Source organism: Oncorhynchus nerka, linkage group LG21 (assembly GCF_034236695.1).
Source record: "Oncorhynchus nerka isolate Pitt River linkage group LG21, Oner_Uvic_2.0, whole genome shotgun sequence".
In the NCBI taxonomy this organism is placed as follows: domain Eukaryota; kingdom Metazoa; phylum Chordata; class Actinopteri; order Salmoniformes; family Salmonidae; genus Oncorhynchus; species Oncorhynchus nerka.
The window spans coordinates 15,106,336-15,121,079 of NC_088416.1; the positions used below are offsets into that span (position 1 = coordinate 15,106,336).

The 14,744-nt window shown below is 41.4% G+C and overlaps 1 protein-coding gene across 1 annotated transcript; it reads right to left on the bottom strand.

Moving 5' to 3' along the window:
* Positions 1-549: 549 nt before the first annotated feature.
* Positions 550-12,771, bottom strand: LOC135563554 (zinc finger protein ZFP2-like). The gene is made up of 2 exons (XM_065006345.1): positions 12,250-12,771; positions 550-2,647 (listed from the first exon to the last, which is right to left on the bottom strand). Exons 1-2 carry the CDS (start codon positions 12,527-12,529, stop codon positions 1,266-1,268), a joined length of 1,662 nt encoding a protein of 553 aa, XP_064862417.1. The 5' UTR covers positions 12,530-12,771; the 3' UTR covers positions 550-1,265.
* Between the last annotated feature and the right edge of the window lie 1,973 nt (positions 12,772-14,744).

Sequence of the window (14,744 nt, forward strand, 5' to 3'; positions counted from 1 at the left end):
TGAAGCAAGGTGGCTGACTAGCTGTTGATGTTGAAGAAGCGTTTTGTCCACTAGATTATACGTCTCAGTGGCAGAGTCACCTGAAAGACGCACATCGCCATCTGCTGACTGGAGTTGGTATCGCAGCTGAGAAAATACTTTCAAACAGCTACAAAGCGACTGCCCCTAAAAACCAATGACTCCCTTTTGAAAATGCGGGATGTGTTATCAGAAACATTTATTAACGTGTTAAAATGTACTACAAAGTGTAGCTAAATAGAATAACTTTGGTCATACCCACTCAGCCCGTGATGTCAAATTATGGGAGATATCAGGTCTGTCTGTTGTGGCTGCCATTTTGCCCCAATATAGTCATCCCAAATTGGGCTGTGTATAACTATGTAAATGTCTCTTGGACAAGGTGACTCTAAAAAGAAAAGGTTCATGGTGTATCCTTTAGGGGTTCTTCACGTTGAAACTGTGCGGGAACCCATTAAAATGGTTCCTCAAAGAACCTTTTGGGGTTCTTTTTTTTTACTCCCTGTCCACCCTCCCTCCATTATAACAATATTGACTTAAATAATAGTTTATTTAGTGGCACCACAAATGTGAATTGATATTTACAAAGCAATTGACCAAACAAAACATGACAAAATTGCAACATTTCTGCAGACATGTCAGACCATAACAAATAATACATTTACTTTGTATAGTGCTTTTAATGACATTTAAACATTTTTTAAATAATGATGTACAGTAAAAACAACAAATTAAAACTGTATCATAGGTAAACTAACAATATTGTAGACTGCTAAATGCAGATTTTTCAGCTTTAGTGTGTATATCATATTCACTTAGTTATGTTAGGAAGTTTGCCATCTTTATGACCGGCCCTGGTACCTTCACTCCAAAACACAGTAACTTAAGAGCATAAGTGTTTTTCTGACATTTTTGAGAAATTTAAGGGAAAATAAAAAAACAGCCCTAGCAGAGCCCCATGTCCCATGGGGACGTCCTGGAGGGCATGGCTGTTCTCCTCATCAAAGGCCAGCTGGATATCACTCTCCTGGTGAAATAGCGTTTTGGGTTCTACATTGTGACATTAAAATACTCCTACTGATATCATGAAACAACTCCATGTAAGTATTTTCTGATATTTGATCAGAGATCTTTTATCAGATTATCTCTGGTCACAGCTAAGAGGTTTCTCTACTGTGTGTGTTCTCTTGTGTACAGTCAGACTGACCAAAACTCTTCCCACATTGATCACAGCTATAAGATTTCTCTCATGTGTGTGTTCTCTGGTGTTGAGTCAGCTTGGTAGATGAAACAAAACGCTTCCCACATTGACCGCAGCTATAAGGTTTCTCTCCTGTGTGTGTTCTCTTGTGTAGAGTCAGACTGCCAGATTGACCAAAACTCTTCCCACATTGATCACAGCTATAAGGTTTCTCTCCTGTGTGTGTTCTCTGGTGTTGAGTCAGCTTGCTAGATGAAACAAAACTCTTCCCACATTGACCACAGCTATAAGGTTTCTCTCCTGTGTGTGTTCTCTTGTGTAGAGTCAGAGAGCCAGATGTAGTACATCTCTTCCCACATTGATCACAGCTATAAGGTTTCTCTCCTGTGTGTATTCTCTGGTGCACTGTCAGATCACCAGAATTACTAAAGCTCTTTCCACATTGACCACAGCTATAAGGTTTCTCTCCTGTGTGTGTTCTCTGGTGTAATGTCAGACAGCTAGATGTAACAAAACTCTTCCCACATTGATCACAGATATAGGGTTTCTCTCCTGTGTGTATTCTCTGATGTAGAGTCAGATAGCCAGATGTAGTAAAATTCTTCCCACATTGATCACAGCTATAAGATTTCTCTCCTGTGTGTGTTCTCTGGTGTAATGTCAGAGAGCTAGATGTAACAAAACTCTTCCCACATTGATCACAGCTACAAGATTTCTCTCCTGTGTGTGTTCTCTGGTGTAATGTCAGAGAGCTAGATGTAACAAAACTCTTCCCACATTGACCACAGCTGTAAGGTTTCTCTCCTGTGTGTGTTCTCTGGTGTAATGTCAGCTGGTCAGATCGAACAAAACTCTTCCCACATTGATCACATATATACGGTTTCTCTCCTGTGTGTATTCTCTGATGTAGAGTCAGATAGCCAGATGTTGTAAAACTCTTCCCACATTGATCACAGCTATAAGGTTTCTCTCCTGTGTGTGTTCTCTGGTGTTGAGTTAACTTGCTAGATTTAACAAAACTCTTCCCACATTGACCACAGCTATAAGGTCTCTCTCCTGTGTGTGTTCTCTTGTGTAGAGTCAGCGAGCCAGATGTAGTAAAACTCTTCCCACATTGATCACAACTATAAGGTTTCTCTCCTGTGTGTATTCTCTGGTGCACTGTCAGACTTCCAGATTGTCTAAAACTCTTCCCACATTGATCACAGCTATAAGATTTCTCTCCTGTGTGTGTTCTCTGATGAATTTTAATGCCTGATGAGGAGGTGAATCTCTTCCCACAGTCAGAGCAGCAGTGAATTCTCCTCCCTGTGGGTCTCTGCAGGTGTTTCTTGAGGTGTTCTGATCTGGAGAGACTCTTCTCCACCTTGTCAGCATCATGAGGTTGTTGAGGCTCCCCAGAGGATCCACGATAGTCCCGTCTCTCTCCTGTGTGAATAACAAAGTCAGAGGTGATGCCAACAGCGTAGTCAGGATGTTGTACAACAATTGATGTCTGTAATGAATGTTAAAATTATTATCTTAAAGACAACAATTGTCTTAAAATGAGCAAGAATAGTCACATTTTGTCTTGTTTTCCCATTAGTAGTAACATTGATGATTGTAGACTAGAAATAAGTTATTCATGTTGTTGAAATCCTAAGCAGTGTGCCAGACAACTTTTGGTCTCCAATATAGGCACCTTTCTGTGGTTAATAAAATTGCAGGACGAGGGCGATGAGCACACAAGGTGATTGCAGAAACACCTCCCTGCTAATGAGGAAACCAATAGTTATGGATGTAGTATATCTGCCAGGAGCAAAAATGGTGAGCAAAGATGATAGTTTTTCACAATGTATTCTGAATGTGAATGGGGGAAAACGCAGGGGAGTAACCTCCATTTCCAGGTTGCTTATGAGTACATTTCACACTACTTTGGATTATAATTGTGAGGCTCGTTTGAATGTCCTGCTTAATATAATGTTTGCTACAGTATTAAGAATTATGTGTAATTATTGAAGAACCGCGTGAATGACAGTATACATTTGGGTGTTGGATGGGCTATTTACAGATGGGCTGTGTACAGCTGCAGCGATCGGTAAGCTGCTCAGATAGCTGATGCTTAAAGTTAGTGAGGGAGAGTCTCCAGATTCAGTGATTTTTGCAATTCGTTCCAGTCATTGGCAGCAGAAAACTGGAAGGAAAGGCAGCCAAAGTAGGTGTTGGCTTTGGGGGGTAGGTGTTGGCTTTGGGGGTGACCAGTGAGATATACTTCCTGGAGCACGTGCTATGGGTGGGTGTTGCTATGGTGACCAGTGAGCTGAGTTAAGGCGGCCTAGCAAAGACATAGATGACCTGGAGCCAGTGGGTTTGGAGACAAATATGTAGCGAGGGCCAGCCGACGAGAGCAGTGGTATATGAAGCTTTGGTGACAAAACGGATGGCACTGTGATTAGACTGCATCCAGGTTGCTGTGTAGAGTTGTGGAGGCTATTTTGAAAATGACATCACTGAAGTCAAGGATCGGTAGGATAGTCAGTTTTGCGAGGGTATGTTCGGCAGCGTGAGTGAAGGAGGCTTTGTTGCAAAATAGGAAGCCAATTCTAGATTTAATTTTGGATTGGAAATGCTTAATATTAGTCTGGAAGGAGAGTTTACAGTCTAGCAAGACACCTAGGTATTTATAGTTGTCCACATATTCTAAGTCAGAACCGTTCAGAGTAGTGATGCTGGACGGGCGGGTACGGGAAAAGATAGGTTGAAAAGGATACATTTAGTTTTACTAGCGTTTAAGAGCAGTTGGAGTCCACGGGAGGAGTGTTGTATGGCATTGAAGCTTGTTTGGAGATTTGTTAACCTTTTTGGGATAGGGGGCAGCATTTTCACTTTTGGATGAATAGCGTGCTCAGAGTGAACTGCCTCCTACTCTGTCCCAGATGCTAATATATGTATATTACTATTAGTATTGGATAGAAAACACTCTGAAGTTTCTAAAACTGTTTGAATTATGTCTGTGAGTATGGCAAAAACCTAAGAAAAATCCAACCAGGAAGTGGGACATCTGAGGTTTGTAGTTTTTTAAAGCTTGGCTTCCCGAATACACATTGAGATATGGATAAAGTTGCACTTCCTACAGCTTCCACTAGATGTCAACCGTTTTTAGAAATTTGAATGAGGCTTCTACTATAAAGGAGGGGCTCATGAGACCTCTGAGTCGGTGGTCTGGCAGAGTGCCTTGGTCTCATGACGCTCGCTCTCGACAGAGTTACCTCTCGTTCCAGTGCTTTTCTTCAGACAAAGGAATTCTACGGTTGGAACATTATTGATTTTTTATGTTAAAAACATCCTAAAGATTGATTCCATACATCGTTTGACATGTTTCTAAAGGACTAACGGAACTTTGAGTTGTCTGGACGAAGTGTCTGCGTCTCATGAAGATGGATTACTGGGTTGAACACGTTAACAACAATTGGCTATTTGGACATAAATTATGGACTTTATGGAAATTTATGGAATGAACTGGGATTCCTGGGAGTACCTTCTGATGAAGATCATCAAAGGTAAGGGAATATTTATGGTGTAATTTCTAACTTCTGTTGACTCCAAAATGGCGGATATTCCTCTGGCTGTTTTGGGTTCTGAGCGTTGTTCTCAGATTATACTTTTTCAGTAACGTTAAAAAAAAAAAAATCTGACACAGCGGTTGCATTAAGGAGAAGTTCATCTTTAATCAATGTTTACTATGAGTATTTCTGCAAAATCACCAGATGTTTTGGAATCAAAACATTACTGCATGGAACGCGCCAATGTAAACAGATTTTTGGATATAAATATGCACATTATCGAACAAAACATACATGTATTGTATGTATTGTGTAACATGAGGTCCTATGAGTGTCATCTGATGAAGATCATCAAAGGTTAATGATTAATTTTATCTTTATTTCTGCTTTTTGTGACTGACTCTATGGCTGGAAAAATGGCTGTGTTTTTTTTGACTTGGCTATCACCTAACATAATCATATGTTGTGCTTTCGCTGCAAAGCATTATTATTATTTTTATTTATTTTTTATTTTATTTAAATCGGGCACGAGGGGTAGATTAACAAGATGTTTATCTTTCATTTGCTGTATTCGACTTGTTAATGTATGAAAGTTACATATTTCCCAAAAATATTTTTGAATTTCGTGAGCAGCCTTTTCAGCGGAATGTTGTCGAGGGGTTCCCTGCCCTAGAAAGGTTAAGCTCTTTGGGATCGTTCGGGACACTAGCGTCCCACCTTGCCAACAGCCAGTGAAAGTAAAGGGCGCCAAATTCAAAACAACCGAAATCAACCAAAAACCAAACCAAACGAACCATACAAGTATTTTACACCATTTTAAAGATACACTTCTCGTTCATCCAACCATAGTGTCCAATTTCAAAAAGGCTTTTCGGCGAAAGCAGAACATATCATTATGTTAGGTCAGCAACTAGTCACAGAAAGCATTCAGCCATTTTCCAACCAAAGAGAGGTGTCACAAAAAGCAGAAATATAGATAAATGAATCACTAACCTTTGACGATCTTCATCACATGACACTCCCAGGACTCAATGTTACACAATACATGTATGTTTTGTTCGATCAAGTTCATATTTATATCCAAAATCTTCAGAAATCCCTCAAAAACATCCGGAGAAATTGCAGAGAGCCACATCAAATAACAAATACTCAAACGTTGATGAAAGATACATGTTTTACATAGAATTAAAGATAAACTTGTTCTTAATGCAACCGCTGTGTCAGATTTCAAAAAGCTTTACAGCAAAAGCCCAATATTAAATAATCTGAGAACAGCGTTCAAGCCAAGCCATACAGTTACCCACCAAATTGTGGAGCCAACAAAAGTCATAAATAGCATTATAAATCTTCACTTACCTTTGCTGACCTTCGTCGGAATGCACTCCCAGGACTCCCACTAGAAATGTTAGTTTTGTTCGATTACGTGCATATTCATGTCCAAAATACCTCCGTTTTGTTCGCGTGTTTAGTTCGCCATTCCAAAGGCACAATGCGCGAGTGCAAAATCCAGACGAAATATCAAAAGAGTTCCATTACAGTTTGTAGAAACATGTCAAACGATGTTTACAATCAATCCTTAGGGTATTTTTATAATAAATAGGCAATCACTTAAATGAAACTACAAACCTCAGATTTCCCACTTCCTGGTTGGATTTGTCTCAGGTTTTTGCCTGCCATATGAGTTCTGTTATACTCACAGACATCATTCTAACAGTTTTAGAAACTTCTGAGTGTTTTCTATCCAATACTAATCATAATATCCATATATTAGCATCTGGGACAGAGGAGCAGGCAGTTTACTCTGGGCACCTTATTCATCCAAGCTACTCAATACTGCCCCCCTGTCACCAAGAAGTTAACAGTGTCCAAAGAAGGGCCAGATGTATACAGAATGGTGTCGTCTGCGTAAAGGTGGATCAAGGAATCAACATTGTTGGTATATACAGAGAAAAGAGTCGGCCCGAGAATTTAACCCTGTGGTACCCCCATAGAGACTGCCAGAGGTCCGTACAACAAGCCCTCCGATTTGACACACTGAACTCTGTCTGAGAAGTAGTTGGTGAACCAGATGAGTCAGTCATTTGAGAAACCAAGGCTGTTGAGTCTGCTGATAAGAATACGGTGATTGACAGAGTCGAAAGACTTGGCCAGGTCGAAGACAGCGACACAGTATTGTCTCTTATCGATGGCGGTTATGATATCGTTTATGACCTTGAGCGTGGCTGAGGTGCACCCGTGACCAGCTCGGAAACAGGATTGCACAGCGGAGAAGGTACGGTGGGATTCAAAATGGTCAGTGATCTGTTTGTTGACTTCGCTTTTGAAGACTTTAGAAAGGCAGGGCAGGATGGATATAGGTCTGTAACAGTTTGGGTCTAGAGTGTCACCCCCTTTGAAGAGGGTCATGACCGCTGAAGTGTTCCAATCTTTAGGAATCTCGGACGATAAGAAAGAGAGGTTGAACAGACTAGTAATAGGGGTTGCCACAATGGCGGCAGATAATTTTAGAAAGAGAGGGTCCAGATTGTCTAGCCCAGCTGATTTGTACGGGTCCAGGTTTTGCAACTCTTTCAGAACATAAGCTATCTGGATTTGGGTGAAGGAGAAGCTGGGGAGGTTTGGGCAAGTAGCTGCAGGGGGTGTGGAGCTGTTGCCCGGGGTTGGGGTAGCCAGGAGGAAAGCATGGCCAGCCATATAGAAATGCTTATTGAAATTCTCCATTATCATGGAGTTATCGGTGGTGAGTGTTTCCTAGCCTCAGTGCAGTGGGCAGCTGCTTCTGATGTTAACATGCATGAAACCAAGGCTTTTACGGTTACAGAAGTCAACAAAGGAGAGAGCCTGGGGACACACAGGGCCTGGGTTAACCTCTACATCACCAGAGGAACAGAGGAGTAGGATGAGGGTACGGCTAAAGGCTATCAGAACTTGTCGTCTAGTGCGTTGGGAACAGAGAATAAAAGGAGCAGATTTCTGGGCGTGGTAGGATAGATTCAAGGCATAATGTACAGACAGGGGTATGGTAGGGTGCGGGTACAGTGGAGGTAAACCTAAGCATTGAGTGACGATAAGGGAGGCTGCATCTCTGGAGGTACTAGTTATGCTAGGTGAGGTCACCGCATGTGTGGGAAGCGGTACAAAAGAGTTCTCTGAGGCATGATGAGTGGAACTAGGGGCTCCGCAGTAAAATAAAACAATGATAACTACCCTAAACAACAGTATACAAGGCATATTGACATTAGAGAGGCATAAAGCAATCACAGGTGTTGATTGGGAGAGCTAGCTAAGACAACGGGTAAAACAGCAGTTAATCAGCTAAGACAACAACAGGTAAAATGGCAATGAATGGGCAGAGAGGGTCAGTTAACTACACACGGGGCCTGAGTTTGAGGCTGGGGCCGACAGATAAACTAAATAAACTAAATGGAGTACCTTGAATAATGAACAGTCCACCAGGCATCAGCTACGTAGCCAAGTGATCATAGGGTCATATCGCGCTGTGCAGACTGGCAGGTATTATCCAGGCTAAAAGAGGCTGGTGTCTGAGCTAAAAATGTAAAGGCCGCTAGCAGTGGCTAACAATGACTACATAGCTAGTAGCTAATTAGCTGGTTAGCTTCTGTTGGAGGTTCTAGCTATGAGGTCGGAAAATTGCAGATCCGTATCACATTGGGTGAGGCGGGTTGCCGGAAGGTATATTTAATTTAAACATGGAAAAAGAGATTTAAATATTCTGCAATATATACAAGAAGTGACAAAAAAAACCCATTTACAACAACAAACAAGTCTTACTGCTACGCCATCTTGGATTGACTCTTAAAAAACATTGGATTTAGCAAACACTGAAATTATTTAGTATTTATGTGCCCACAAACTGTTTTCCCAGCGTAACATAAGGAGCCACTAAATGATACATAGTTTAAGTGCATTTCAGAATACAAAAAAACTGTCCAACGGCAAGATCCGTATTTAAGTTGAAGTTCATCATATGACAAGCAAAACGTTATGACTATAACTACTGTTCACTGAAGGAGGGAAACTAGGTACAACATACTATTAAATTCACGCCTCGCTCGGGTTTATTCCTTAAATGTAATACGGCTCTTCACCGACCCAGGAAGGGGCGGGGCCAAACAGGTGTTGCACCTCGTTTCCCTCCTTCAGGGAACAGTAGTTATAGTGTTACAGGATACTAAACCCCTATTACTCCTTTCAGGGGATCTGACCTGACCTCAAACCCTCCTTCGCCTAATCCACAGATGTCCATCCTCTTCCCCTAAACCAATCCTGTGATCTCCTCCCGTCCACCCAGCACATTCCACAGCCACTCTGTCTTTCTACAGATCTCACTCCTTTATATACTATGCATCTGATCTATCATGTCTTTAATATCTCAATGTTCAAAGTTTAGCCCGAATCGAGTCATAAAGTTACACTCCCTTTCAGTCGGTCAACTTCGGTAAAACATACTATGGGAAAATAAAATCATTCCCCATGCCGACCCAAACGGATACTAAATGAAACGGCCCCTGGCAGACCACCCAGACCTGACCCCGCAAGATGCGTCAATTTATTAATTGTGTTTTGTTTGAAACACTCCTGTCAATGTTGAGTAAGGACACACACCTAATTACGCATATAGTAGTAGGACTAGTCTACCTGGCCTGCATGCAAATGTAGGCCTATAAATGTGCCCATTTGGGGATGTCTGATAGTATTTCTGATTGTCTTAACGCACCACCACTAATGAGTTCTGGAGCTTCTCAAAGTAATGTTTTATTCACCTCAAACAGCAAGTAAACAAAGTCTAATCAAAATCAATTGCAAATGAGAATAGTTCCTCAAAGTATTTGAAAAATATTTTCAGCTCTCGCACTTTCGATAACCACTCGGCACGAAAGGGAAAAACGTAATACGCTGATCCAGTGGAAATGTCAAAATACCCGATTACTTCTTATCCCTTTCACAAATAGCCTACAGCTGTAGGTGTCGGCTGTCAGGTTGCTGACTGCTGGTGTAGCCTATTACCAGAAACTATGGGAGCATAACAACTGCTGGTGTAGCCTATTACCAGAAACTATAGGAGCATAACGACTGCTGGTGTAGTTTATTACCAGAAACTTTAGAGGCATAACATCAGAATCTACGAAGGCAAGCAGCAGTGGGAGGAGTAGGCTAAGGAAGAGGTTTTTTTCTGATGGCTATCTTGTGTCAGAGGGGTGTCATCAATAGACCATAATGACTAAGTGAAAATAGGTTAAAAAAAACAACAGAAATACCTTATTTACATAAGTATTCAGACCCTTTGCTATGAGACTCAAAATTGCTTTCAGGTGCATCTTGTTTCATTAATCATCCTTGAGATGTATCTACAACTTGTTTGGAGTCCACCTGTGGTAAATTCAATTGATTGGACATGATTTGGAAAGGCACACACGTGTCTATATAAGGTCCCACAGGTGTCAGAGAAAAAACCAAGCAATGAGGTCGAAGGAATTGTCCTTAGAGCTCTGAGACAAGATTGTGTCGAGGCACAGATCTGGGGAAAAAACAAAAACAAATCTGCAGCATTGAAGGTCCCTAAGAACACAGTGGCCTCCATCATTCTTAAATGGAAGATGTTTGGAGCCATCAAAACTCTTCCAAGAGCTGGCCGTCCAGCAGAACTGAGCAATCGGTGGAGAAGGGCCTTCATCGGGGAAGGGAACAAGAACCTGATGGTCACTCTGACAGAGCTACAGATTTCCTCTGTGGAGATGGGAGAACCTTCCGGAAGGACAACCATCTCTGCAGCACTCCACCGATCAGGTCTTTATGGAAGAGTGGGCAGACGGAATCCACTCCACAGTAAAAGGCACATGATAGCCAGCTTGGAGGTTGCCAAAAGGCATTCAGGCCAAAGAGTTCAATATTGGTTTCATCAGACCAGAGAATCTTGTTTCTCATGGTCTGAGAGTCCTTTAGGTGCCTTTTTGGCAAACTCCAAGCGGGCTGTCAGGTGCCTTTTACTGAGTTATAGAAGTATGGACAAATCTTTTTTGTTGATAATTCCATGGGTCTTACAGTTCAAAATCAAATAGCAAAATGATCCTTGGTAGAACCTTCTTAAAACAGTACAATACAGGGGAAGCCCTTCATGTTGTTTAAACCTTCTTTAAACAATTCCATATAGCTTAGAAGAACCTCCCCCTCAGACAGGGCTTAGACTGTAATGGGTTAAAACTATCTGAGACTTACATTACTCTGAGACTAGTTATCCTGGGATCGTACATCTTACATTAAGACTAGTTATCATGGGGAATCGTTTTAATACATTTGCAAAAAATCTAAAACCTGTTTTTGCTTTGGCATTATGGGGTATTGTGATGGCATTATGGAGTATTGTGTGTAGATTGATGAGGGAAAAAAGTATAATATAATCAATTTTAGAATAATGGGATGCACCGATATTACATTTTCGGCCAATATTATCCATGACCAAAAAACGAAACCGATATAAAATGTTTTGCTGCCTTTGAAGCATTCTTGTACTGTTAAATAGTTAACGCACACACACGGACACAGCGGTCTAAGCCACTGCATCTCAGTGCAAGAGGTGTCACTACAGTCCCTGGTTCAAATCCAGGCAGTATCACAGTAGTAGTCTGTTATTGGTGTGGAGAGGACAACAAAGGAGAGGGATCCCACATGTGGAAAGGGAGAAACAAATTACCATTATTATGGAAAATACTCATTTAAAATCCAGGAATTTAACAACTGTAGCTTTCTAGGACATGCCAGTAGGTTGTATCCATGCCAGTAGGTTGTATCCAAGTGCAAACAATTATCAACCCAACGTGGAAAATGTTGAATTTGATCAACAACCAAATTAATGGCTTATTTGCTACGTGAGGTTTACTTGATCTAACAGAAGTTTCGTAATGATTAAGTTGTTACGTGGACACGTGACATACCGACAACTTTGATAAAAACACTACAGGAGTTGTCTCCAGATCGCTATGCATATTCATGCTAGTAGCTTAGCATCTCTCTCCATTGAATACAGGCGGTGGACGTCAACAGCCCTCATAGAATATAAACAATAGTTTATAATAATAAGATGTATCCACCAATCCAAAGAAAGGATAAGCGGGAGCTAGACAACCCGCAGTGCCGTTTGTGGACAACGACTCCGCTTGTTAGGGAGGAGGGACATCTTGTCAGTATATCCATAATCGTTGGTGTAGTCAACCCAACTCTCACATGGCACTATTGGGGGGCTCGGTGTGTAGTAAAACATCACTACACGAAAATCACTACTTGCCGTGCCCCCCAGTCTGCTGTCAGCAGATAGACCCTTCTCAAATATATATGTTAGGGGTAGCTTACTCTCTACATCGTCTGATTCTAGACATATATGTAATCATCCCAGGGCCCTCCGTTGAAGAGGTATTGACGAGCCAACTCCGAATATCCAAAGTTTAAAAAACAATTTAAGGCGGTACTTACTGGGGTGAATCAGATCTCCTATCTCGACCTCTTCATCTTTCAATGTGACAGTAATCTCCCCATCCTTCGTCACTCCAAAAACAGCATCTTCCTCTTCTTTCACTGAAACGTATTTCTCTTCTTCTTCTACTGTAACAGCCTCACCCTCCACTTGTTTTACTGTGACACCCTCCTCTTCCTCCTCCTCTTTCACGACGACAATGTTCAGCCAAAGACCCTCTTTCTCCGACCAGCATTTCCCCTCTTCCTTAACAGGAGGGGAGTAGTTTAGGGAGCTCATGGTCGGGGATGCTAGCTAGCTATCAATAGCGACTAGGCTAGTGCTAACTAAACCACCCAGCTACTATAGCTGACTAATAAAATATAACGTAATATTAAATTAAATAGGTTAACAAGTAGATACGACAGAAGTGTGCCTAAAAAAAACAGTAGCTAATATACACCGAAAGCGTATAAATAGCTTGAATATTTCGGCGATGTTGGCTAGCAAGCTACCGAGGTGGTTGACGAGCTGTTTCTAAAGAACCGTCCACTAGATTATACGTCACGCTGGCAGCGTCGCCCGAAAGACGCACATTGCCGTCTGCTGACTGGAGGGATCATATTTTATTTTCAGACAAAGATTATTTTTTAAATGGGTTTGATTAAATAATACTATTATATTGAGACATACAAAAGACTTGAATGTGTTGATTGATTAGTGCGAATAAAACAATATTGACTACAGCACATTTAAGGCAGTTTCATTAAGTCAAACTAAATCTAAATAAGTAGCTAGCTACTGTAGGTCTATACTGCTCCTACATGGTGTAACAATACATCATGTAGATCTATATAATGAACAGACTAGGTCTATACTGCTCCTACATGCTGTAACAATACATCATGTAGATGTAAATAATGAACGCACTAGGTCTATACTGCTCCTACATGGTGTAACAATACATCATGTTTATGTACACTACCATTCAAAAGTTTGGGGTCACTTAGAAATGTTTTTTTTTTTCCATTTATTTGCCTGTTTTTGCTTTGTCATTATGGGGTATTGTGATGTCATTATGGGGCGATGTGATGTCTTATGGGGTATTGTGATGTCATTATTGGGTTTTGTGTAGATTGATGAGGGAAAAAATGATTTAATAAATTTTAGAATAAGGCTGTAACGTAACAAAATGTGGAAAAAGTTAAGGGGTCTGAATACTTTCCCGAATGCATTTTATATATAGGGGCAGTACTCAGTGACATCACTTCATGAAACAGGAGGTAAAAATATAATAATATAGTTTCACAATATCAACATTCAATGTATCAAAATATATGACCAAGCTCGAACCGATTCCACGTTACCCAATTTGTTCTTCAACATCTTTGAGACCGTTAACAGGTCACCCACAAAAACATCCTTGCTGATGATTCCCACTCCGACACTAAACTGCTGTTCATTACCGACTTTAGCCCTTTTCACTCCACGGTTCTTCACCATTGTCCACTCAGTCTCAACAACTGTACTCGCGCCAAGAGAATCCCACAATGCTTCCTCCATTGCTCCTCCAGTCATCCCCTGGACTCCCTCGCTCTGTGCTGTAAAAGATGTGAGAGTTTGTGTTCTGAAAGTAGCATCTACATTGTTCTCATTCCATCTATATTGTTCTCATTCCAGCACATCTGTTGCTTCACCAACTTGTTCTCCCTTTCGTCTGCACTACTTGCTGTCATTTCCCTTCCTGATTTCCCTCTCTTGGATGTCTCCACCACGCTCCTACTCTGTCAGTAATTCCTCCTGGTTTATTAATTGGTAGTAAAGACAACAATATATTCAAGGTGCTGCACATTCTCTTCCAAATCTAGAATTAGAGTCGTCATTGTTTCCATGATTTCAATAGGTCACCAGTTAACTAAGCCTATAATGTGGACACCAAGGATGTGGAGACCAAGGAACTTGAAGCTTTCAACTGCTCAACTACAACCCCTTCAATGAGAATGGGGGCGTGCTCAGTGTTTAGTCCCAGGGTCCTTAGCTTAGTGATGAGCTTTGAGGGTACTATGGTGTTGAATGCTGAGCTGAAGTCGATGAATAGCATTCTCACATGGGTGTTCCTTTTGTCCAGGTGGGAAAGGGCAGTGTGGAGTGCAATAGATTGCATCATCTGTGGATCTGTTGGGGCGGTATGCAAATTGGAGTGGGTCTAGGGTTTCTGGAATAATGGTGTTGATGTGAGCCACGACCAGCCTTTCAAGGCACTCCATGGATACAGACATGAGTGCTATGGGTCGGTAGTCATTTATGCAGGTTACCTTAGTGTTCTTGGGCACAGGGACTATAGTGGTCTGCTTAAAACACCTTGGTATTACAGACTCAGACAGGGGATGAAAATGTCAGTGAAGAGCCTTTCCAGTTGGTCAGTGCATGCATGGAGTACACGTCCTGGTAATCCGTTTGGCCCTGTGGCCTTGTGAATGTTAACCTGTTTAAGGGTCTTACTCACATCGGCTGC

Excerpts from the sequence above, each read along its gene's own strand:
- LOC135563554 (XM_065006345.1), bottom strand. The coding sequence starts at position 12,529 with ATGAGCTCCCTAAACTACTCCCCTCCTGTTAAGGAAGAGGGGAAATGC. Across the intron at positions 2,648-12,249 it reads AGGAGATCTGATTCACCCCA|GAGAGAGACGGGACTATCGT; the intron begins GTAAGTACCGCC and ends TTATTCACACAG.